Below are 27074 nucleotides of genomic sequence, written 5' to 3'. Positions count from 1 at the left end.
AACTCTTGTGGCTCTGCATTCTGTCCTAAAGCGAGTGTAGTACATTGGAGGTGTATTACAGTACAAGCGCAGGTCCATACTACACTCGCTTTAGGACAGGAGTTTTGAACCAGGATCCTGCTGTGCGCACAAAGTGGTAGGTACCTTTTAAAACAGAACTGTGGCATTGTCAGGGTTTGTTTAAACATGTTAACCTTTTTAAAACATGAATTAGAATCTGATGATATTTATTATTATAGAATATTTTTAATGGTACTCTATTTGCTATTTGATATTTACACACAGTGTTTTGTGGCTGTTTTTCATTCACTTTTCATTCATTCTTTTGAGTCAAAGCCATCAGTGGACGACCTTCATGTCTAAATCCTTTCTAAATCCACTCCCACTTCTTTCTTTATCTAAAAAAAAAAATGAATAAAAACTGTCACAAAAAGCTCGGTTTGAAGCCCTCAAACCCCCTTCCCTCTATAACTGTAAATATTCTGGCTGCTTGACTACTATGTGACTTTTATTCAGGCAATTAGAAGCCATATTGTAATTATCTGGTTCCTGCAACAACCCAGGAAAAAAACAGCTACATAATTATAGCACCCTCATTTTTCACTAGGTACTCAGCTGTCCCCAAGACATGGGTGTCCATGGCCAATCCAATGATAAAATCTAACCGGAATGGAACCAGATATGCTATAATTATTATACATATTATTACAAAGTAAGCTATAGTAAGTATTACATAGAAAGCGGCTAGAAACATATAGAGAAGGGTAATCGGAACGGTGTCACTAAGGATTATTCAGTAACGTTAACAGAGTTCGGGCACAAGTGGTCAACTGAGAGCATAGAACATAGACGGTAGCCGAGAACTATGCTATCTCCATATATAAAATAAAGTTGAAGTGTGTATCCCTAACCACTGCACCTTTCAAGCAGGGCATATGGAATCCCTGATCTCATTATTGGTGGGGGTCCAGTCTTGGAGCCTGTGAAGAGGTGATAAGTATTGTACATGGAAAAACTCATTTATCTATCAGTGGGGGTCCCACTGGAACCCACCAATTCGAAATTGATGGCATATTGCTGGGATTATATAATTTACTATGGGGGACAAACCACTTTAATAAACAGCAGCAATGCTAAGCGTAAGACAGGTAGCATCACAAGCTCTTTACATTGTGCCCATCATAATCTTCCATCCATGTGTATGCTGCATTTCCATCAGGGGAAGTCTTTCTTCTGTTTTCTGTATGATGGTGCAGTATTACTGTATGGTAATTAAAGCAAATGATATGGGTAGCTACACAAGGCAGAACAATGAACACACGCTAGGACGCAGCTGTAGATTAAGCAAATGCTGAGGAACAAAGAATACAGAGGAAATGTATATGAACAAGATACAAATCTTAACCCTTTGAGGACCAGGTCCAAAATGACCCAGTGGACCGCCAAATTTTGATCTTAGTGTTTTTGTTTTTCCCTCCTCCCCTTCTAAGAGCTCTAGCACTCTCAGTTTTCTATCTACAAGCCATGTTAGTGCTTGTTTTTTACAGTAATAGTTGTACTTTGTAATGGCGTCATTCATTTTACCATAACATGTATGACGGAATCCCAAATATATTATTTATGAAGATATAAATTGGTGAAATTGTAAAAAAGAATGTAATATGGTAACGTTTGGGGGGTTTCTGTGTCTACGTAATACACTATATGGTAACAGCGACATGATACCATTATTCTATAGGTCAGTCCGAACACAACCATATGCAGGTTACACAGATTCTCTAATGTTATATATATTTTTTTTTATGAAATCCTTTTTTTTGGCAATTAAATATTAATAAAATGGGCCTATTGTGACACTTATAACAGTTTTATTTTTACACCTACGGGGCTGTATGGGGTGTCATTTTTTCCGCCATGATCTCTAGTTTTTATTAATACCATATTTGTGAAGATCGGACGTTTTGATCACTTTTTATTGTTTTATTTTTAATATATAATGTAACATAAAATCGGTAATCCGCTTTTCCCTCTTTTCGTGTACGCCGTTCACCGATCACAATGACGCTTGTTATATTTTAATAGATCGGACAATTACGCAAGCTACGGTATATTATATGTTTATCTATTTATTTATTTTTATATGTTTTATTTATATAATGGGATAGGGGGGTGATTTCAACTTTTATTGGGGAAGGGGTTTTGGGGTAGTGTAATAGTGTTTTGAACTTTTTTTTTTACACATTTGAAGTCCCTTTGGGGGACTTTTACATTCACTAGTTTGATTTCTACACTGATGATTGCTATGCCATAGGCATAGCATTGATCGGTGTTATCGGCGATCTGCTCATTGAGCCTGCCTGTGCAGGCTCAGTGTAGCAGATCGCCGATCGGACCGCACAGAGGCAGGTGAGAGACCTCCGGCGGTCCGTTTCAACGATCGGGACCCGCGCAGTCATACTGCGGGGGTCCTGATCGGTAAGTGACAGGGGACTCCCCCTGTCACTTACACTTAAAACGCCGCGGTCGCACCGCGCCGCGATCGCTGCAGCGTGTTATTACCGGTGAGGTCCCGGCTGCTCACTGCAGCCGGCCCCCACCTCCTGGACGTACAGTTACGTCCAGGGTCGTCTGGGGACAGACTTCCATGACGTAACCCTACGTCCTGGGTCGTCTAGGGGTTAAAATACTATAAATGATATATGGGAAAAATATAAAACTTGTGATTTCAAGGTACACAATAAACTCCATACAGTATTCTACGCACTAAATGGTTCACGTCATTGAGAGGATACCTCTATAAACTGGGCAACATAAATGAATGCAAAATGACCATATCATTTATATCGAAAAATTTTACTATTTTTTTTTTAAGTTTCTTTATTTTCCCCCAGAAACAGTGCAGTTCTCTACTTAACCCTTTAAGGACGGGGCCCATTTTCGTTTTTACGTTTTCGTTTTTTCCTCCTTGTGTTTAAAAGGTCATAGCACTTGCATTTTTCCACCTAGAAACCCACATGACCCCTTATTTTTTGCGTCACTAATTGTACTTTGCAATTACAGGCTGAATTTTTGCATAAAGTACACTGCGAAACCAGAAAAAAATTCAAAGTGTGGTGAAATTGAAAAAAAAAACGCATTTCTTTTATTTGGGGGAAATGTGTTTTTACGCCATTCGCCCTGGGGTAAAACTGACATGTTATGCATGTTCCTCAAGTTGTTACGATTAAAACGATATATAACATGTATAACTTATATTGTATGTGATGGCCTGTAAAAAATTCAAACCGTTGTTAACCAATATAGGTTCCTTAAAATCGCTCCATTCCCCGGCTTATAGCGCTTTTATCCTTTGGTCTATGGGGCTGTGCGAGGTGTCATTTTTTGCGCCATGATGTGATCTTTCTATCGGTACCTTGATTGCCCATATACGTCTTTTTGATAGCTTTTTATTAAATTTTTTCTGGATTTGATGCGACCAAAAATGTGCAATTTTGCACTTTGGAATTTTTTTGTGCTGACGCCGTTTACCGTACGAAATCAGGAATGTGATTAATTAATAGTTTGGGTGATTACGCACGCGGCGATAGCAAACATGTTTATTTATTTATTTATTTGTTTACTTTTATTTAAAACCTGGGAAAAGGGGGGTGATTCAGACTTTTATTAGGGGAGGGGGCTTTTTACTATAAACAACACTTTATTTATTTTTTTTACACATATACTAGAAGCCCCCCTGGGGGACTTCTAGTATATACACTGTGATCTCTCATTGAGATCTCTGCAGCATAGATATGCTGCAGAGATCCATGAGATCGGCACTCGTTTGCTTTCGGCTGCTGCAGCCGAAAACGAACGAATGCCGAGCCGAGGACGGCGCCATCTTGGACGCGTCCCCGGCCGGCATCAGTAACGGAGATCGCTCCTCCGGGACAAGGTCCCGGAGGAGCGATCTCCCCCACTAGACCCCAGGGAGACGTTGCCTCCGGTAATCGGAGGCAGCTGTCAACTTTGACAGCTGCCTCCGATTAGCTAATTAGCGGGCACGGCGATCAGACCGTGCCCGCTAATAGCAGTGGTCCCGGGCTACTCGCGGCACCCGGGATCGCGGCACTTCAAGTGCAAGTGAGGACATATGACGTAGGGGTTCGTCATATGTCCTTAAGAGGTTAAAGGGGTATTCCCCCCCAATTTTTTTATTTGCACTAATACATTGCCCACCCATAGTTTTCCATCTTTCCAATATCAATTTATTATGGATTCTGCAGTTTTGCTGTTATCTAGTTGCATTCCCCCCCACCAAATGCATAGAATCATCAACTCTCAGTCCAACCCGTCTCCACTCCATGCTCCTGGCCCCCACTCCCCGAGACGGCATCAGGTGTCCTCCATCTCTTCAATGGGCTGGCTTCTCCCTGCCAACACATCCCCGATACTGACCAGCACCTTCCACCCCTACCCCCCGTACTCTGCAGCGGCGGCGGCACCCCAAACTCGGCCGCAGCAGACCCCCCCCCCCCCCCCCCCCCCCGCAAACAGCAGATGCGGCAGCTCCAATGCCCCCCCCCCCCCCCCGACTCCCCAGCGGCACCCTAAACCCGGCCGTGGCTCACCAGTACCACCCGCTGGCAAACCCCCGTCACTCACCAGCACGACCACTGCTGAAAACACTACCAGCAGATCCGCAGCAGATTTCATTTAAATAACTGAACACAGCATCAAATCTGCACCATCAAGTCTGCTGCATATCTGCTGCGGATCCTGTAGGTGTGAACGCACATTTAAGGTAACCACATGCTATGGAGCCAAGATATGCCAAAAGAATGTAAGAGCTATGTCCAAAGTGAAAGGAGAATAGTTTGGCTTGTGAATTTGTCCTCTACTGGAAAAAAAAACATATGTAAACAGCTCTCCTCCAGAAGGAAAAGAGCTTGCTCTCCAGTGCCACCTATTGGAGGCAACAGCCCTGCAGGTAAATGCTTGGATCCTTTAAAAGCCTTAGACCTTATTCCCATGTTCCTTGTTTCACAGACTACATGGATGTGAAGGGCCTGTAGTGGAATTCCACCCCCCACCCCCACCCCCACGGCAGCAACTCCAATATGATGCTGAGAGTGAGGAAAGTGTATGAATATGCGCTGCACTGTAATGAAGCTGCTTCAAGGCCCTTTGGAGCATATTGGAGATGTTGCCGTGGGGGCATTCTACTACAAGCGTACCGTGTCTGTGACATCCATGACACACGGAAATGTGGGAATAAGGCTAGAACTAGAACTTAGAACTAGGCTGGGTTCACACATACCATATTATTGTGGTCAGTATTTGTACCTTTTTCTGTTTTGGACCCACCCCTGGTTCTGGCTAACCATACTGATCAAAATACTACAGCCTTAGGCTATGTTTACACAGTATATTTTTTAAGACAAGAACGGCCATTGTTGCGGATCCGTCCGTTTTTGTCTTAAAATAAGGACTGTATTGACCTCTATGGGAACAGTGGGCGTTTTTAACACACTGTATTGAACAACGATCGCTGTTTGTTACGGCTGCGGAAATAATTGACATGTCAAAAACTCGGTTTTTAACTGTTTTGGGTGTCACATCCTTCACACCATACTTCATTTATGATTTGAGACTGATGTGTGCGCAAAATCACTCCGTCCTAGATCACACATAGACAATGCGAATCCCTAGACCTAACATGAAGACTTGTGCCTCACTTTTGAAGTCACATGAGACTTCATGATCACTAAGATGCAACTTCTTGACATGAAAGTAGACATAAAATAAAACCAGTGTGAGAAATGTCACTGATAAATCTTCCTTTATCTAGTCCTAAAGAAAAATTCTGCCACTATTTTCTTGTATTCTTGAGAATGTATATTTTATTTTAAGAAAAAGATGACTTGTTACCAAATCTATTATAGTATATTTAAGATGTACTGACCTATATATTTTTTGTGCATTGTTCCCATACTTTTCAGATAACGCACACGGTTCTCATGGTGCTACAGTTAAAAAAGAAAACACTGTACTAATAAGGAACTACTGCCCTCTAGTGGTATAATTATGTCATTTCTAGTGTATGTTAAAGTTTGGTCCTTAAAGCAAATGTACCATTACAGTCAGGGCCGTATTTGCCACTAGGCACCCGTGGTCCGGTTCGTAGGGCGGCGCCCTGCGGGGGGCGGCACCTGCAGGGATCAAAATATATATTTTTTAATAAAAAAAAAAATATTTTTAACCCCTGCCACCCTAGGTACCGGACCACGGGTGCCTAGTCCGCGCCCGGGGGGGGGTTGTGGTTTCTGCGCCGACGACGTTGTGCAGCCCCGGGGCGTCCGGGGTGAGCTCCTTCTGGCACACGCTGCCTCTATCTCAGGCCGGCAGCTCACCCCTGCAGCCCAGAACTTCTTCCTGCTCGGCGCGATGACGTCACGTGCGCTGCAGCAGGAAGAAATTTGGACACCGCGGGGCTGCAGGGGTGAGCTGCCGGCCTGAGATAGAGGCAGCGTGTGCCGGAAGGAGCTCACCCCAGATGCCCCGAAGCTGCTTTGCGGGGACCTGCCCAGTCTGCCTCTGCCCCCGGCTGTTCCCTCTTCCCCCAGCTTCTCCCCCTGCCTGTGCCCCCATCTGCTCCCCCTGCCCCCATCTGCTCCCCCTGCCCCCATCTGCTCCCCCTGCCCCCATCTGCTCCCCCTGCCTGTGCCCCCCATCTGCTCCCCCTGCCCCCATCTGCTCCCCCTGCCTGTGCCCCCCATCTGCTCCCCCTGCCCCCATCTGCTCCCCCTGCCTGTGCCCCCATCTGCTCCCTCTGCCCCCATCTGCTCCCCCTGCCTGTGCCCCCAGCTGCTCCCCTGCCCCCCAGCTGCTCCCTCTTCTCCCCTTGCCCCCCCCCCCAGCTTCTTCCCCTTCCACCCCAGCTTCTCCCCTGCCACCCCAGCTGCCCCCATCCTCTCCCTGCCACCCCAGCGGCTCCCCCTGCCCCCCAGATGCTCCCCCTGCCTCCCAGATTCTCGCCCTGCCCCTGCCACCCCCAGCTGCTCCCCCTTTCCGTCACCCCAGCTGCTCCCCACCCTTTCACCCCAGCTTTTACCCCCAGCTGCCTCCCTTCCCCAGTCTCCCCCCAGCTGCCTCCCTTCCCCAGTCCCCCCCCAGCTGCCTCCCTTCCCCAGTCACCTCCAGCTGCCTCCCTTCCCCTGTCACCCCCAGCTGCCCGCCCCTGTCACCCCCAGCTGCCTTCCTTCCCCAGTCCCCCCCCAGCTGCCTTCCTTCCCCAGTCCCCCCCCCAGCTGCCTCCCTTCCCCAGTCTCCCCCCAGCTGCCTCCCTTCCCCAGTCCCCCCCAGCTGCCTCCCTTCCCCAGTCACCTCCAGCTGCCTCCCTTCCCCTGTCACCCCCAGCTGCCTGCCCCTGTCACCCCCAGCTGCCTTCCTTCCCCAGTCCCCCCCCAGCTGCCTTCCTTCCCCAGTCCCCCCCCCAGCTGCCTCCCTTCCCCAGTCTCCCCCCAGCTGCCTCCCTTCCCCAGTCCCCCCCAGCTGCCTCCCTTCCCCAGTCACCTCCAGCTGCCTCCCTTCCCCTGTCACCCCCAGCTGCCCGCCTGCAGACTAGTTGTGGTCCCCCCCCCCAGCTGCCTCCCTTCCCCAGTCTCCCCCCAGCTGCCTCCCTTCCCCAGTCCCCCCCAGCTGCCTTTCTTCCCCAGTCCCCCCCAGCTGCCTTCCTTCCCCAGTCCCCCCCAGCCTCCTTCCTTCCCCAGTCCCCCCCCAGCTGCCTTCCTTCCCCAGTCCCCCCCAGCCAGGCCCGGATTGGTAATCTGGCGGAGCGGGCGAATGAGCTTGTCTATGAACAGTAAGTGATTGTTTCTTGTCTTATACTGTGAGTGCAAAGTGAAAGTGTGTATCTATATAGTAGTGTGTACAGTATGTGTATTGTGTGTGTAAAGGATTTCTATATGTATGTATAGTGTGTATTTATATATGATATATGTATTTACAGTATATATATATATATATGTGTGTGTGTATATAGTGTATGCATTCCTCTGTAGTATGCTTATGATAAATGCATGTATGAATGTGCAGTAGGCATGCATATAGAGGCCATGTTCACATGGCGTAACATACCGGCCGTTCTGTGGACGGTGTTAGAGAAGATCATTCCAGTCGGTACTGCAGTACCAGACGGATAATCTTCACTGCCGCTGAATTCGGATGCAGGCGCATCAGTGTGTGTCTGAAGCCGAATTCCCTGCTGCTCACAATGGAGCGTGCGTCCAGAGTCGCACGCGCCATTGTGTAAACTGACTCGGTTTTCTGTGGCCCCAGAAAACTGACATGTCAGTTTCATGCGGCGCTGCTAGGGATCCCGGCCGGAGTGTATACTATGTGTATACACTCCAGTCAAGATTCCTTAGAAAGTACCATTACATAAGTTCCATAGTAATCATGGCCGTTGTTACAACAGCCATGATTGTTACATAACCTATGCAGTGGGAACATGGCTTTATAATGTATATTTGTACAGATTGTGTTCATATGTGCATGTATTAAACAAAATACAAAGGACCACATCTACTTCATGCAAAAATTGTGTCTTTTTATTCTTACAGTATTATATATTTTTTGTATATGCAATGTGGTAGAATATGAAAACACATGTTTTGCATGGAGGAGATGCTGTCCTAGTTTATAGTCTACTTTGTGAGAGGGATGCCAGGGGTTGGTTGTAGTGCGCCCAGCCCAAGGGAATCTGCAGTACACAGCGCGACACAAAGTGTATACTGCCTGTGGTAGACAAATTGTGCCGACATGTGACCATACACAAACTGTAGCATCAGCACAATCTGTTTAATGCCGGCTACATGTGTACATATGTATGCATGCACAGTGTGTGTTTATTATGTATGTATGTATGCATAATGTGTGTCTGTATGTATACATGTATGTATGTATGCACAGTGTGTATGTATGTAGTTATGTATATATATATATGTATGTATGCACAGTGTGTATGTATGTGTACATGTATGTATGCACAGTATGTGTGTATGCATGCACCGTATGTATGTGTGCACAGTGTGCGTCTATGCATATATGTATGTATGCACAGTGTGTATGTATGTGTGCACAGTGTGTCTGTATGTATATTTGTGTGCATGCACAGTATGTATGTGTGCACAGTGTGTGTGTGTATGTATGTATGCATGCACAGTGTGTGTGTGTTTGTCTTTATGTATGTATGTATGCACAGTATGTATGTATGTATGTGTGCACAGTGTGTGTTGAGTGTTTGTGATGTATGTATAGCATATGTGGTGTGTGGATGCGGGTAAGAAATACAGAGGGGACCTGATACTATAATACTATATAGAGGTGCAGAAGGGCTGGACTACTATTTAGTAGCACAGACTGCTTATAAGGGGGCACAGAGGGAGAAAGGTTACTGTGGCAATACACTTGAAGATGATGCTGGAGCAAGGATCCTAAATTGTTTGTCTGGTAGATCTTGCAGGGAGGTGTCATGGCTGGAGAAGTCTTCATGATAGCCAACCAAGAAAAAGAGAACAACTTCAGCAAAAACGTCACTTGCTATTCATGCACAGAAGACACCTCCTGTGAGTCACTGGATGTAACTGCACTATAATTACTCCTTTTTATTACCAGCTAAAGTGTAAATCAGTCAGAGCAGGCCGGGGCAGGAGGTGCAGCTGGGGCTCTGCTCTACCTCTCACACTTCAGCTGGTAATGATTATAAAAGTTTATGTAGGACTAAAGGTCCTGTCACTTATATCTCCCTCGCACCTGTATGCCGGGATCTACAACACTGTACGTGGTATGGACCACTCTTATTGTGGATTTGGTGCATCTGAAACACATAAATATGCAACATCAAATCCACAGCAGATTATGTTGTTTTTTATGTGTTGATGGTAGGGTTCATGTATTTAATGAAGTAGTGAGTAATGAGCAGAATTCGCTACAGCCTGTATAGCACACTGCTGTCTATAATATATTGGGGAGCATATATTATGTGGGCTGCTGAGGTTTGAGTGCCAGGGCTGATTTTAAGTCCCAGTCCGGCCCTGCCCCCAGCTGCCTCCCTTCCCCAGTCTCCCCCCAGCTGCCTCCCTTCCCCAGTCCCCCCCAGCTGCCTCCCTTCCCCAGTCACCCCCAGCTGCCCGCCTGCAGACTAGTTGTGGTCGGAGAAGTCTTCATGATGCTGCGCCAGATGGAGAAGAAAGCAAAAAGTGAACAACGCCAATCGGAGAAGACGTCACCTGTGAGTCATTAGTAACTACACTGTAATCACCTCTATAGTGTGCAGAGCCTGTGTACCATTGGTGTCTAAATGGGTCAGTGTATGGTTTGCGGTAGTGTACTGACACAGCCCCGCGGACACTACAGTACACTAGCGCAAACTTTTAAACTAGGACTCAACTACAAGAGCTACAGGCACTACAACTCCCAGCATATCCTGAGGGCTGCAGACTGTCAGTAAATGCTGGGAGTTGTAGTGCCAGCAGGTGTTGTAGTTGGGCCCTAGGTGACATATAAGAATATATAGATCTGTGGGGGCAGGCCCGTATCTGCCATGAGGCGAGGTGAAGTGTTCGCCTCAGGCGGCAGATAACACAGCCCTTGAGGGGGGCGGCATCAGCGTCCTGTGTCCTTATCATTACAACTAGTTACGGCTCAGTGCCCAGCCATGTTTCCTGTCAGTTGCCTCATGAGAAGCGCTGAGGAGGCACTGGAAGCCTCGTATTCACAGGTATTCACATCACATAAGACATAGATATAGTGTCTCCTGCTGTTAACCCTTTCAGTAATGCAGAGTTATTATACTCTGCATCACTTACACACGGTAGAAAAGAAAAAGTTAACAGCAGCAGGGACGCTATATTATGTCTTCTCTGCACTGCCGACCTCCGAGCTGACCTCAGCACAGTGCAAGAGCAGGAGAAGAGGCATAAAAGTAATGTTCTGCTCTGCTGTTAACTCTTTCTGTATTGCAGAATGTAAGTGATGCACAGTAATACTCTGCATTCTGCAGTACTGAAAGAGTTAACAGAGCAGCCCGTTTTATGGCTCTTCTCCTGAGGTCAGAGGTCAGCAGTTGCAGATTGTTGTTTGTTTTGAAGCTCTCAGGGGGCCCATAGTGGCTCAAACAGTTAAAAAATCTGGTCACCGCACACGGTTATCTATAGTGGTGTCCCATACACACTGCGATGCTGCACTCTGCCTGTCCTGGATCTTCTCTCCCTGACTATTGCTCTGAGGTCCCTGCAGTTTAGACTGCTGTCAGGTCACAGGATAGGACACTCAGCTGAGGCATTAATCATGTTGAATGGGGGGACCTGGGAGTGCTGGAGTTCTTGTATGGGGAATGTGAGGGGCACTATGGGCATGGTAATATTACAGGGAATGTGAGGAGGGCAGGGGGCATGATAATCTTGTATGGGGAATGTGAGGGGCACTAAGGGCATGGTGATATTACAGGGAATGTGAGGAGGGCAGGGGGCATGGTGATATTACAGGGAATGTGAGGGGCACTATGGGCATGGTGATATTACAGGGAATGTGAGGGGCACTATGGGCATGGTGATATTACAGGGAATGTGAGGGGCACTATGGGCATGGTGATATTACAGGGAATGTGGGGGGCACTATGCACATGGTGATATTAGAGGGAATGTGAGGGGCACTATGGGCATGGTGATATTACAGGGAATGTGAGGGGCACTATGGGCATGGTGATATTACAGGGAATGTGAGGGGCACTATGCGCATGGTGATATTACAGGGAATGTGAGGGGCACTATGGGCACATGGTGATATTACAGGGAATGTGAGGGGCATGGTGATATTACAGGGAATGTGAGGGGTACTATGCACATCGTAATATTACAGGGAATGTGAGGAGGGCAGGGGGCATGATAATCTTGTAGGGGGAATGTGGGGGAACAGGGATATAATGCTGAAATGCAATTTTCCAGCTCATTCAAGTACAGCTGCTAATACTAAGAAAAATAAAATAAAGAGATTTGCATCTAGCGCACCTAAATAAAACTCATCAGAAGGTCATTACTCACGATATCTTTTTCATCTGCTTTTACTCTTGGTGATGAGGTGTTTGTAATCCTTCCGATTTGGAGTTCCAACAGGGTGAGTATAGTCCACGCTGGGAGTACGCCCCGGCCGGTGGCGTGTTCTCAACCAGCTAGCTAGTGTTCCGGTAAGGGTTTACTGTGACGTCACAGAGTTTGTTAAGGAGCAAGGTGAGGACCAAACTTTCTCCTACTAGTTTCAGCGTTACCAACGCCTTCCTCAGGGATAGTGAATAGCTCTTCTCCTACTCCTTTTATGTACTCGGAACAGCCTAATTATCCTCCTATTGGTTCCAGGTTGGATTTCTGTTTGTCTTTCTCTTCTTGTGGCTAACAACAGGTGATCCCGTCTGTAATCAGGTATACCTTTCTTTTGTTTTTACTGCTGGGGTTTTGTTACAATTGTGGCGATTTCAATGTCATTCCTTTTTTTTAGTTTTATATTTGCGCTGTTACCATTCAGTTGAAAAAACTTCTCTGACACCTTGTTTTCTTCCAATCTTGTGTCTATATTTATACTGCTGTGGTTTCGTTACAATTGCAGCTCCTCAAATTATTTTTCTGTGCTTTTATTTTTTGTTTTTATTTTTCTGAATGAAGCCTTATATCTTTGCGTGTCTCTGTAGATCTGTTTAGTCCACATCAGTTAGCGCTTACAGTTGGGTTCTACTGAAGTTTTATTACAATTTCATATTCTAGAGTATTATAATTTTGTACTTTAGAGTATAGTAATTTTGTTGTTATAATTTTTCTATAATTTTTCTATATATTTTATGATCTTTCTTTATTAACCTCTCGTAGTTATTTGTAAAAATCAGGTTCCCCTAGGGCATCCGTGTGTGAAGTTCAGTTCAAAAAAGCAAATAATTCCAAATCCATATTCAGACCGTTTGGTGATAATGTGTTTAGTTGGAAGATCATTTTTGTTTCTATCCTAGATAGTTGCTCAATGTAATTTCCTCCTCTCCATTGTTTCTCCACTTTTATTAAAGCTCCAAATTGTGAGAGTTTAAAATTAGCATTATGTTTTAGTTCATAGTGTTTTGATAATGGATGTCCCATGAATTTCCTCTCAATGTTATATATATGTTATATATATGTTTGTATTCCTCATTTTTGATCTCTGTGATGGGAGTGCATATGGTGCTTTTTCGGCATCCTTTACATCCCCTGCAGTGGAAAAAGTGGAAAAAGCACCATATGCACTCCCATCACAGAGATCAAAAATGAGGAATACAAACATGTAATTAAAACTCACATCACATGCAAAGACAGCGGAGTTATATACTTTATTAAATGTCCCTGCCAAAAATATTACATCGGTCGTACAAAACGACAACTACATAAAAGAATAGGTGAACATATATATAACATAGAGAGGAAATTCATGGGACATCCATTATCAAAACACTATGAACTAAAACATAATGCTAATTTTAAACTCTCACAATTTGGAGCTTTAATAAAAGTGGAGAAACAATGGAGAGGAGGAAATTACATTGAGCAACTATCTAGGATAGAAACAAAAATGATCTTCCAACTAAACACATTATCACCAAACGGTCTGAATATGGATTTGGAATTATTTGCTTTTTTGAACTGAACTTCACACACGGATGCCCTAGGGGAACCTGATTTTTACAAATAACTACGAGAGGTTAATAAAGAAAGATCATAAAATATATAGAAAAATTATAGAAAAATTATAACAACAAAATTACTATACTCTAAAGTACAAAATTATAATACTCTAGAATATGAAATTGTAATAAAACTTCAGTAGAACCCAACTGTAAGCGCTAACTGATGTGGACTAAACAGATCTACAGAGACACGCAAAGATATAAGGCTTCATTCAGAAAAATAAAAACAAAAAATAAAAGCACAGAAAAATAATTTGAGGAGCTGCAATTGTAACGAAACCACAGCAGTATAAATATAGACACAAGATTGGAAGAAAACAAGGTGTCAGAGAAGTTTTTTCAACTGAATGGTAACAGCGCAAATATAAAACTAAAAAAAAGGAATGACATTGAAATCGCCACAATTGTAACAAAACCCCAGCAGTAAAAACAAAAGAAAGGTATAACTGATTACAGACGGGATCACCTGTTGTTAGCCACAAGAAGAGAAAGACAAACAGAAATCCAACCTGGAACCAATAGGAGGATAATTAGGCTGTTCCGAGTACATAAAAGGAGTAGGAGAAGAGCTATTCACTATCCCTGAGGAAGGCGTTGGTAACGCTGAAACTAGTAGGAGAAAGTTTGGTCCTCACCTTGCTCCTTAACAAACTCTGTGACGTCACAGTAAACCCTTACCGGAACACTAGCTAGCTGGTTGAGAACACGCCACCGGCCGGGGCGTACTCCCAGCGTGGACTATACTCACCCTGTTGGAACTCCAAATCGGAAGGATTACAAACACCTCATCACCAAGAGTAAAAGCAGATGAAAAAGATATCGTGAGTAATGACCTTCTGATGAGTTTTATTTAGGTGCGCTAGATGCAAATCTCTTTATTTTATTTTTCTTTGTATTAATTATCACACGGGAAACTACGGGTATCCCCACTGTGCATCAAAAGCAGCACACTAATTGCCTATGTAGTACAGCGCCGTGTAAGATATACACACAGTATATACATTATATTATAGCTGCTAATACTGCTTCATCTGTGTCTTGGTGTACTTTTTCTGCTTATTTAACATAAAAATTGAAAATCGAGATTTCAATCGAGATTGTCTTAAAATAAAAAAAATAAAAAAATCGAGGGGGGGAAGGCGCTTTGTCAGTTCTTGCCTCAGGCGGCAGAAAAGCTAGAATTGGCCCTGTGTGGGGGCTCAGATCTATGTATTCTTATATGCCACAAAGCATCCAGTGTATAAAGCACCTAGGACCCAACTACAACAGCTGCAGGCACTATAACTCCCAGCATGTACTGACAGTCTGCAGCCCTCAGGATATGCTGGGAGTTGTAGTACAATAGTAGACAGATGTATTGCTGGACCTTCAGGGCTGATAGTTGTCACCCACAGATTGCAGACACCAGGAGACTCTGCACACAGGGATTTATTAAAGGGTTGTCCACTGAGAAACTACAACTCTCAGCATACCCTGAGAGCTGTATAAATGTAGGGATTTGTCACAGATACAGATAAACCCAGGAGAGAAGCGGCTCAGCATGTCGTGTCTCACTGGTTCTATATTGGTGGGCCCCAAGGATCATTTCCTCTGGTGGGCCCCAGGTACCCGAGTCCGACACTGGATAGAAGTGGTCCCCAAACTAAGATGTCCCCGGCCTCCTTCCTTCCTCCATCACATCTGTTTGATGAGAATAGCGGGCATCAAGCAGAGCGGCACACAAGTGCCAGGGTATATATCATGCATATAACCTGGCATTGTCGGGGGGGGGGGGGGTTGGCGTCTCAGCATGCAAAGTGCCTAGGGCAGCATGAACTCTAAATACAGGCCCGATTACAGTTATTGGTTTGCTTTTGTTACTACCTTGAAGGCGCTGTCCGATTTCTTCTTGTGCACTGATCTATGCTCTAGAGGTGGGCCCAGTGACCCCAGTGTAACGATATCCCCTCCCCTAGGTGACAAGGCCCTGCTTGATTCTAATCAATATACACCAAAAATGTGGCATAGCTCAACTATTCCCTCAATGGGCCGAAGGTAACCAAGGAGATTTATACTAGTATACGTTTACATTTATGTTTGCATTTATTGGATATGTTTATATGATTGTTTTACATTGTTTGCTCTTACCAGAAGGACCCTTTGGTGATTTATCTTTGTAACTATGTGGTTTCAACCTAATCTCCTGCTTGTTAAAATTAAACAAATTTAATAAAATTTTACAAAGATATTTGTGCAATTCATACATCTCAAAGTAACCTCCAATCCCATATTCACAGCTTTGAGGACTAAGCACATTGTTGTTATTTGATTCTAATCAAGGCACGTCACAGAGAGGGGATATTGTCACAGTGTTGGGGTGCCGGGCCCACCTCCAGTGCACAAAGCCAGGCCACACGAAGAAAATAGCACCAAGCGCGGAAATCGAGTGGGGTCTGGAAAAAAAGGACTGCACCACCAGGATCCCTATATTGAAAAAAAAAATCATAATCGTAATAATTCACTTTAATGTGTACCTATCACTTCACTCATGCAGCAGGATACCTTCTCAAAACTAATCTGCTCCTAAAGTGAGTGCTGTACGGAACTGCCAGATGGACCATAGACTGCATTCTATTACACTTACAATTCAGTCTATGGCTCTTTGGGACTTCCGTTGTCCGCCTACTTTAGAGAAGGACAGCATACCTGTAGGAGTACTTTGTGGCACAGTCCAACAGTAGTCAGCTCACCATTTGCGAATACAATCATTTACCAAACTTGCCTCCCTCTCCTGATATACTGATCTTTCCCTTTCATTGTTGACAGCTCATTGTCTAGGTTGCTGACCACCTCTCTACTGTAAAACCAGTGGTCTGGCTGCTCTATGGGGGACATTTATTAAGGCCCCCTTCACACGTCCGGAAAATCTGCCCGGATTTCTTATCAGGAAATCTGGACGGCTTTCCGGAAGCATAGGAATACATTTGTCACGGACACCCTTCAGGATTTTTCCCCAGCCTTGGCCCCCAGCAGGACCTTGCCAGCACCGAAGGGGACCTTCCGCCGGGACCTCAGCAGTGGCCTGACCTGCCACCCGACACCCGCTGCTAACCCCCTAACCCCCCCCCCCCCACCCGCTTCTCCCCCTCTCCTTGCCAGCGACGGAGCACGGACCTTCCCTGGGATCCAAGCAGTGTGGCCTCGCCTGCCACTCAACACCCCCCAGACATCCGTTGGACACCCCCAACCCCTGCAACCCCTCCCAACTACCCCCAAACCTCGCCAGCACCTGAATTAGGACCTTAGCAGTGCTCCCCATGTCACCTGCAGCCCCTAGATCCAAAGCATCACCACACGGTCACCGTCCAGAGCAGGATCCAGGACAGGTGAGATTACCCTCTAAAACTATAACCCCCATCATGTCCTGCTAACAGGTCATGATGGGAGTTGTAGTTCTGCAGCCTGTGGCCATTCAGGTTGCAGAACTACAACTCCCATCATGTCCTGCTGACAGTTCATGATGGGAGTTGTAGGTCTGCATCCTGTGGCCATTCATGTTGCAGAACTACATCTCCCATCATGTCCTATTGGCAGTTAATACTGGAAGTTGTAGTTCTGCAACAGATTAGATGATACATCGCATAAGGGGGAAACGGTGGCACGGTACACAAGGGGGGAAGAGGGCACAGTACACAAGGGGAAAATGGTGGCACAGTACGAGGGGGAGATGGTATCACGGTACACAAGGGGGGACGGTGGCACTGTACCCAACGGGGAGATGGTGGCATGGTACACAAGGGGCTATGTGGGTAATTATTATGTATGTTTGCATACTAGACCATATTGAGAACACTTCTTTTTTTTTCTCATCAGGAAATCCTGAAGGCATTTCCTGATGGTTTCCTGAAGGATTACTGTCAGGAAATCCTGATGCTTTCCTGATGTCATTTGAAGCCTCCTGATCAGGATTTCCTGACAGTAAAAACTGATGTGTGAATGGGGCCTAAGTCTGGCTTTTTTCGCACCTGGCTTAAAAATGTCCCTGCACTGCTGAGGCTTTCAGGATTTATGCAGCTCCACCCTGCCTTCACCCCCACCCCCGCAAGTGGGGAAGAAGGGCCGATGCAAATAAAATATTCTTAAACAAGCTGTTGCAAATATATTTACACGCATTGGGCCGATCAGCGTGACAAAATGGGGTCTATACATCTACACTATAGTTATATATACACCAGCCAGACCACTGCAACTGGCTGTCAACAATGAGAGGAAAAGAGCCGCATATCAGGAGGCATGTTTGCTAAATAATGGTATTTGCAAAAATATTTAACTTACTGAGCTATGTTATTTAAGATTTGAATATCCTTTTAAGCCCTATTCCTTGCATGTCCCCCCTTTAATATCCACTCCCACTATATGACAACCCCAGCGCCAGCTATTGCTCCATCCCTATACATAACCCCTAATATATTACCCTCTCTCTCCCATTCTCCCCTCCTCCTAGTACTTGTCATGGACTAGTGTCAGTATTCCAGCACAGCTTATTTATCGCTGTAATACCCACTAACGGTCAGCAGAGGGCGTTGTCGCACAACGCTTATGATTGTGACGTCATAATTGCGCGTCGCTGAAGCCGCTGAGTGCCCTCTGGAAGGCACCGAGGTGTCACAGGAGAAGAGGGCACTGGCTGTGCGGTGTCAGGCGGGGCAGACATGTCGGTCAATCCGGTGGACGCACAGCTCCGGCAGCAGCAGCTGAGAGTGCTCCGTAGGAAGTGGCTGAAGGACCAGGAGCTGAGCCCGCGGGAGCCCGTCCTCCCCGAGAAGAAGCTGAATGCTGTAGACAGGTTCTGGGCAAACTTCCTGCAGAAGAACGCTCTGTGGAGGAGATACGTACGTGAGCTTAGTGCCGCCCTGTTATATGCCCCACTGAGGCCATGTCCTCTCTACAATAACAGCTAGTAGGGCCCAGTACTGCCATAGTTGTATGTGGCTAGGTGCACACTGCATTAGCCTCTATTGTATGCCTATCCTATGCTGGGTACCGCACAGTGGCCTCCATTATACCTACCAAGCCATAGTAATACTGCATAGATCCAGCCAAATGAAATAGTAGTCTGTACAAACCCCAACATGTACATACAGAGGCCTATAGGACACACCTTCGAGTGAATGGGTCTCCATAGATCCTAATAATGCATGTGCCAGGGCCAACCCAGACACTGCTTTAGTGCAGTGTGAACCCAGCCATAAGTGGTGATGGCTTTGCCCTGATTGACAGTTGTTTGTTTTACCTCCCTCACAGACATTCAGGACGTACAATCTTGGGGTCCAGGCAGTCACGAAAATTCTGATACCAGCTTGGATTGTCCATTACTTTGTGAAGTACCATCTGGAGGTAATGTTCTTTATTATTGTCACCTGATTAGTGAGGATCTGTATTGTCTCTTGAACTTGCAGTGAGTGTGCACAGGTAAGGTCCTATTCACATCACTTGTGTGGTTTCTGCCATGGCTGTCTGTCAGGGTATGTTCACACATTGCATATACACTACAGATTTTATGCTGCATTAAAGAGGTTATCCGGTTCAGTAAAATATGTTAAATCATCCCCGTTACAGGAGACTAACAATTCATTCCATGCATGTCATTACCCTATCTGTCTCCTTCTAACAGTTTTGAGCCTGCTGCTTTCTGCTAAAGCTCTCAACCCCCTTCTCCCCCCTTCTTTCCAGACGGCTAATGTAACGAACTCCCTATCTGCAACATTGTAGCAACTTTGTAATGACTAGAGAAATAATCACAGTGAGTTCATTAGCAACTTGACCATTACAAAGAAGCCACAATATTGCAGATAAAGCCAGTCAGGGACTTTTTTACATCAGCTGTCTCAGAAGGGAGGGGGAGAAGAATTGGCGCTCGTATAGATTGGTGATCGCTTGCTGAGCCTATTTTACGGGTTGACTATTGAGCTGCACAGACATCGCTACCAATTGCTTTTGTCTAGGGTAAAATAAAGTTCATACATACCTGACCACAGTCCTTGGTGCTTGTGCCCGCTTCCTAATACCTTCTTGTCTTCTGCCTGGTCCTGGACATGCCGCGAGTACTGCAGAGCTGGTCCCTAAAGTGATAGGTTGCTCAGCCAATCACTGGCCGTGGCCTGTCACCTCAGAGGCCGGCTGCAGGCAGAAGACAGGAAGGTACCATGGAGTGGACAGAAGCACCTGTTAGCGTGGTCAGGTATATATGAACTTTATTTTTTTTAACACAATTGTCAGCTGCTGGACACTCATCACTATTGCACGTATAGACCTGGCAGCTGATGATTTTAGGTCAGGACCTTAAGTTGCCATCAGCTGGTCGTTGTCATTATTAGTGAGAATGACGGTTCCATTCATTCTCTATGGGCGTCGGACTCATCTCAGCGGCGCACACGCACGGCTTGGGGCGCTGATATCTTCGTCCCGGGACCGGCTCCAGGAATGGGACTCGTCGGAAAGGGTAAGTATCCGGGGGCTGCACCAGGGGGTCAGACGTAGGGCTGGGCGATAATGGCCTAAATTAATATCGCGGTTTATCGTACATATTGCCGCGGTAACGATAAATTGAGCGATAATTGACACGCCCCCTTTTGAAAACCACACCCATTTGAAACACGACGTTTCGGCGTCTCCTATGCCATTTTCAAGTGGCACTTAGGAGACATAGGAGATGCCAGAACCCTGTGGTTTACTTATAAAGTTTGCTGCTCATCATTTTATGGAATAAATCCACATTTCCACATTTGTACTACCATCAGAGTGCTGCAGAGTATTTTTTACTAGCTGATTTGATCCAAGGTCTAGGATTTGTCTGCTGGCACCCACAGTGCTGCCTATATTGTTTGCTATAGCTATCTATCGATCAACGATCGATAGATATTAGAGAGAGGAGATATATTATAGATAGATTATACAGTATATCGATAGAAGTCCTATCTGTCTATCTTGTATCTATCTACGATCTGTATATCTTCTATCTATAATATATCTCCTCTCTCATATCTTTATCTCCTATCTATATATAATCTATCGATCTAATATAGATAGATAGATTTTATATAGATAGGAGATAGATGATATACAGATAGTAGATACTAGATAGATAGGAGATGGAGGGATGGATGGAGAGATAGATAGATAAGAGATAGGGAGATAGATATGTCTCATATATCTATCTATCTATCTATCTATCTATCTATCTATCTATCTATCTATAATCTATCTAATTTCTCTCATATCAATCTATCTATTTTACCTGCTGTTCTGCCCTGACCCCCCCCCCCCCCCAGCACATACAGTTGGGGTCAGGTATGGGGTCGGCACCTCCTTGCTCCCCCGGGCACCGCTCTCTCTCTCCCGCACAGGAATCCTCCCTGTCACATATATCTGCTGTCAGTGTCCCGGGCAGAGCGTCGCACACGGCTGCTTCCAACACTGACAAATGATAACGGGCGCCGAGGATTCCTGCGCGGGACAGAGTGCGGTGCCCGGTGGAGGGAGGATGTGCTGACCTATACCTGACCCCCTGCAGCCGCTGTATGTGAGGGAGAGGGGGGGCGACGGCTCGCTGTGAGTGCAGCTTCCAGAGCCGTCCGGCAGCAGCGATGAGCACACACTGGAGGGGGAGCTGCTACCTGGAAACAGCCTGTCGGATCTCCAGCCTTCTTCTTTACCCCCAGCAGCACTGTTATCAGTGTCCTGAGCCGAGCGTCACACATGGCGCACGCCCCCCCCAGACAGCAGAATAGTTTTACCCAGGCCAGGCAGCGGAGGAAGAGGGACGCGAGGAAGCCTGAGTGGAGCAGAGCATGCGGCCGCTGGGTGAGGGGAGGAAAAATACCGCAGATACCGTCCTGGCAAAGTTGAGGTCGGTTAACCGACGCCAGTGACGGTATCGGTATTTTTGCGGTATACCGCCCAGCCCTAGTCAGACGGGCTCTGTGCCCGGGTCCCCGGTGACAGGTTCCCTTTAAGCTACTTGTTTATAATAATGTACATAGCATTACATTAGCAGTTTGTACAGTATGTGTGATGATATTCTCAGAATACTCTTTATAATAGTACTGTATATGCTTCATATTTTATGCTGTGTTCATACTGTGTAAATCATGATAAATAATTGAACACAGCGTAAAATCTGTAGCACAAACAGAACGTATGAAGCTACCCTAAAGTTGTAAAATAATACAGATGTACTTACCTGTCTACGCTGCTCCGGTTTCCTTCAGCCTTGTCTGTAGGATGCCCCGCTGACTGCAGCCGACGATTACACTTCTGAAACCTATCTCTCTAGTCAGTGGCAGGGCGCTCAGCCAGACAATGGCAGTGCCACAGATTGCTATTGCAGAGATGGCTTTTGGAAGTGTCATCGGCAGCTGCAGTCAGAGGGGAATCCCACACAGAAGGCTGGAAGACACTGGGGGAGCATGGACAGGTAAATACATCTTTATTATTTTCTTATTATTATATCCAATAAGTTACAATGTGTCCTGACATACATGTGGCAGACAGCATAAACATGATGTAAATGGGGAATACATTTTGCTGCAGATTAGAACAGCAGACAAGTGGATAACATGTTTGCAATGATATTGACTTGTCAAATGTTTTCTATGTAGAAAAAAAGCTCATGTTGTGGTGTTTCAGCCTGTTATGGATTTTCAACACTTTTATTGTAGCCATAGTAAAAATATGTAGACTTGCAGAGAAATCTGTTTGTGAGGTTTTGACACTACATTTCCGTTTGACGAACATATCGATAGACTTACATACAGTAGTAGTATCATTTTAACCTCTGTTTGATTTTGTCTAATTGCTGGGTAAATGTGTGTGTTATGTGTTTTTCAGCACATAGACTCCAAAATACATGACTGTAGCCGAATTGTTTACCCCTATTAAAGGGGTACTCTTGTACAGTAAGATTGCCTTCCATTAAATCCCATGTGTAAAGTTACGCCACATTATAATGTAGTTGTGCTGCTGATTCCGAAACCCAAACATGAGTCTTAAATATCTGACGGCTCTACATCCCGCTGAGGCTATTTTGTGGTAATCCAGGTTTTCTTCCTCTCAGGAGGCTGTCCGCATTCAGTCTAGTCCCCTGATTGATGCCTGCACATGATGTGCACTGGTTCTGCTCTGCCGTTATATACCTGCACGGAGAGCCGCAGCCCCATTTGCCTAATATAATAAAATGATTATTAAACTAATCGATGTATGTTTTGTTTTAGACAACCCCATATGCTGTTGTGTATCAGAAACCACGCCTGTACCCTGTGAGTATCCCATGCTGTTTATTCCATCACTTCTGGCCGGCATGTTAATTTCAAGAAAGCGAGTATATCTGTGTACATAAATTAAAGGGGGCCTCTACTTTTATATACTGCAAAGCCAAAGTGTAATGATACATAGTTGTAATATACGTATAGGCCAAGATTTATGAAAGGGTAACAACATAAACTGGTGTAAACTGCTTATAGCAACCAATCACAACTCCGCTTTCATTTTACCAGTATGTATTTATTTACCTCAGTATTCCTAAGCATTTACATTTTTTTTATACTTTTTTTCCATTAATACATCTGCATTGAAAGTCAGCATCTTGCAATGTTGTGGTGCTGGGAATCTAGTCCGCTGATTCTTAAAGTTATCAATCAGACGCATTGTTGTCCCAGACAGTGGACAACCAATCACAGCTCATTCTGAGCATGAAAGCTGAGCTGTAATTGGTTGCTGTCTGTGTCTGACAAAAATATAATAAGTCTGGGCCAATGTCTATTGACAAATAATATCTGACGCACAATATCTGATTTTAGCAAGATTGTGTTGCAGATAATGAAATTTATTGGCATATACTTTTGTGTGTTTATTTTACTAACATCAGTGCCTTTACCTGCGGTGGAGCGTGTCACTAAGAAGGGTTGTTTCTGGCTTTGTGCCTCGGTCCATCACTGTGAAGTACGCCCCCTGCTGACACAGTAGTTACCCGGGCCTGATAGGAATCCTAAGCAGGTGCTTGTGTGGATGCAGGTGCACTGAGGGAAAATTGACAGACTGCAACTTCACTGCCTCACCTGCGCAACTAGAGAAAAGAGAATTTCAGTCGGGTTCTGGTGATGTTGCAGCTACTGCATCAGCAGGGGAGCGAGCTGAGGGGGGGGGGGTAGGGGCACAAAGCCCAAAAGGCCCAGCTTTCATGACACTCCCCAGTGGTTAAAGGCACAGATTTTTTGGTACGCAAACACACAGAGGACACACATATAGAGGTATTTTCCAATATATTTTAGCAACAATCGGGGGGGGGGGGGGGGGCACTTCATGTAGCCACACTTTTACATCCCATGTTTAGAAGTGATTTTTAAGCCTATGAAAAAGATGCATAATCTTCATTAGCTGATCTCTAAACCCCTTTACAAAGGGTGATATCAGCTGATCATTGCCCTGTGTAATAGGCCCTTAGGAGTGTAAGATTCTTTGTTTTTTTTACCTCACATGATATAGGAAGCCCATAGCTTTCAAGTCTCACTGGCTGTTTCTCCTGCAATAATGGCTGACTATGAGGGGGGCTGGCCTAAACTCTAAACAATGGCCACATTGACGTCTGATTTTTTGACAATGATAAGGGCAGTCCATAGAAGTGAATCCATACAAAAAAGGCAATAACTGATGTCTGGCATTACTTGGAAGCTGCCTGCAGATATTGCAGATAGCTCAGACCAGTCAGAAAGCGCACTTTAAAGCGACTCTGTACCCACAATCTGACCCTGCCCCCCCAAACAGCTTGTACCTTCAGATAGCTGCTTTTAATCCAAGATCTGTCCTGGGGTCCGTTCGGCAGGTGATGCAGTTATTGTCCTAAAAACCAACTTTTAAACTTGCAGCCCTGTGCCCAACGGCCGGGGCTCCCTCCTCATCATTGGGAATGCTCCAGGCAGATCACCTGTGTGAATACTGAACATGGGCTGGATCTTTAAGGCACCTGTGCAATGTTCAGATAGGATAAAATGTTCCAGTGGCATTCCTAATGATGAAGAGGGTGGGGAGGAGGGACGGAGGGGCGGGGCACAGATATTCTAAGCCCCGGCCGTTTGGGCTGCCAGTTTAAAAGTTGTTTTTTAGGACAATAACTGCATCACCTGCCGAACTGACCCCAGGACAGATCCAGGGCTGTGGAGTCTGAGCTAGTTTTGGCTGGAGTCGAATTGGTAAAAAATGTTCTGACTCCAGCTTTAAAAAAAATCTTTAAAAAATGTAGAATTGAATTTTGATATGAATTTTACAAGTTTTGCTCATGAATATATATTATGAGCAACATTCTAATAGGACACTGGCCCTATTACATAAGGGGGGTCATGGAAAAGTTGTCGGTCACTATTCAGCAGTTTGTTATTCAGCTGGAAGAGTCCATTGTGTGTGGGGGAGATCTGTGCTGTTCTCTTCCTGGATGCTGGATGACTGTATATGAGCAGCAGTGTAATATGAAGATATCCTGTGTAATATAGAGGAGGAGGAGAAGACATAAGTAGTGTAGCAGTAACCTCTGTCCTCAGTGTGGTGTTTCTCACTGGGAGAAGATTGTGTGTTTTTCTTCAGTGTTCTATGGCTGCAGCTGTGTGTGCGTGTGCTATGGCTGCAGTAGGTTGTGTGTGTGCGTGTGTGCTATGGCTGCAGCAGGCTGTGTGCATGTGTGCTATGGCTGCAGCAAGCTGTGTGTCTGTGTGTGCACACTATGGCTGCAGCAGGCTATGTGTGTGCTATGGCCACAGCAAGCCAAGTGTGTGTGTGTGTGTGTTTTCTATAGCTGCAGCAGGCTGTGTGGGTGTGTGTTTACGCTATGGCGGCAGCAGGCTGTGTTTGTGTGTGTGTGTGTGTGTGTGTGTGCGTGCCATTGCGTGCCCCCACAGTGACCTTCTATATCACTGTGTGACCCCTCTCTATATGACTATGTGTGACCCCTCTCTATATGACTATGTGTGACCCCTCTCTGTATCACTGTGTGACCCCCTATGTGTGACCCCCTATATATCACTATGGCTGACCTCTATTTCACAGGTATCTGGCATTGTTAGCAGTGTTTCTTTACGTATGGTGAATATTTAGTTAGAAACATAGAAGACTGTCAGCAGGAAAAGATCACCTGCTCCATCTAGTCTAGTTGTGAGTAGTTCAGGACATGGAGGCTGGAGACTCGCTGCATCCACTGCAGACACAGGAGAAGCTGCTTTATATACAGTATTCCTTTATCCACTCAGAAGTCGCCCCAGAATCATGTAGGACATTAAGGAGAAGCTGCTGAGCTAGTGTGATAAATAACTTCCCTGGTATATGACCGGCCATTTATGAAGGAGCAGGAGTTGGAGTCGGTCCTGATAAAATTCAGGAGTCTGAGTTGGAGTCGGAGCTGCGGCTTACCGACTCCACAGCCCTGGACAGATCTTGGATTTAAAGAAGCTATCTGACGGTACAAGTGGTTTGGGGGGGTCAGATTGTGGGTACAGAGTCGCTTTAAGCATATTTGTTTTTTATTTTGCTTGATGGTTTCCAAGAAATGATAGTTGATTTGTGTAACAATTTTTCTGTCTGTTTTAGGGTGATGTCATCCAAGAAACTGGACAAGTCCTCCCACCTCTTGCAGAACCAAGCAGTGGTCATCACCACTAAACAGGCGCTTTGTCAGTTGTAGTAATCTTGTTTCTGAGAAATATGTACACAAACCTTTAACATTCTCCTAAAATAAAAGACTAGAATTGTATTCCACAAGTATGTTTTATAAGACACCCACAGTTTACATATTTTACTATATCACTACAATGGAACTGATAAATCATCAGGCTCCGCTAAAAATGCTGACTATAGAACATTTTTTTTAATGTAAATTGTGATTAGAAAACCCATATCACCATGTTTCAGAAAAGGGCAGATTTTATATCCGTAACATGGGCATTATGTTTTGGAACTGCAGCATTATGGGTGAAAAATGCTGCAGAAACTTTCTTTACTATTTTGTATCTTTATAATAGTTTAATCCAGAATTCAAAAGTAAGGCTAGGTTTACTCTGTCTTTTTGCTGTCCGTTTAATGCTGAAATCTCGCAGTGAGTTTTGCAGTGAGATCAGATACTAGTCAAGGTCCTGGCAGGTCCCAGTGGTACATACTTGGGTATGTAATGCAGCCGCCCCCTTAACACCTGCTCCCGCTCGGCTGTCTGTATACATTACCTCTCTCCTGCACGGGTCCCAGCGTCCTGCTCTCCTGCCCAGCCAATCAGTGGCTGTGGCTGGGCAACACACTGATTGGCTGGGCGGAAGAGCAG

General features: G+C 45.3%; 1 protein-coding gene across 1 annotated transcript; it reads left to right on the top strand.

Annotated features, from left to right (window-relative positions):
• The first annotated feature begins 18320 nt into the window (after nucleotides 1-18320).
• NDUFB6 (NADH:ubiquinone oxidoreductase subunit B6) lies at nucleotides 18321-26513 on the top strand. The gene is made up of 4 exons (XM_069962087.1): nucleotides 18321-18612; nucleotides 19025-19117; nucleotides 22993-23037; nucleotides 26351-26513. The coding sequence occupies exons 1-4, from the start codon at nucleotides 18433-18435 to the stop codon at nucleotides 26420-26422; spliced, it is 390 nt and encodes a 129-aa protein (XP_069818188.1). The 5' UTR covers nucleotides 18321-18432; the 3' UTR covers nucleotides 26423-26513.
• The last annotated feature ends 561 nt before the right edge of the window (nucleotides 26514-27074 follow it).

This window comes from Dendropsophus ebraccatus, chromosome 3, assembly GCF_027789765.1.
Source record: "Dendropsophus ebraccatus isolate aDenEbr1 chromosome 3, aDenEbr1.pat, whole genome shotgun sequence".
NCBI lineage: Eukaryota > Metazoa > Chordata > Amphibia > Anura > Hylidae > Dendropsophus > Dendropsophus ebraccatus.
Note: the sequence above shows the minus strand (reverse complement) of the source record. Positions and strands in the feature narration are given on the sequence as shown.

Excerpts from the sequence above, each read along its gene's own strand:
- NDUFB6 (XM_069962087.1), top strand. The coding sequence starts at position 18,433 with ATGTCGGTCAATCCGGTGGACGCACAGCTCCGGCAGCAGCAGCTGAGA. Across the intron at positions 18,613-19,024 it reads ACGCTCTGTGGAGGAGATAC|ACATTCAGGACGTACAATCT; the intron begins GTACGTGAGCTT and ends CCTCCCTCACAG. Across the intron at positions 23,038-26,350 it reads AGAAACCACGCCTGTACCCT|GGTGATGTCATCCAAGAAAC; the intron begins GTGAGTATCCCA and ends TGTCTGTTTTAG.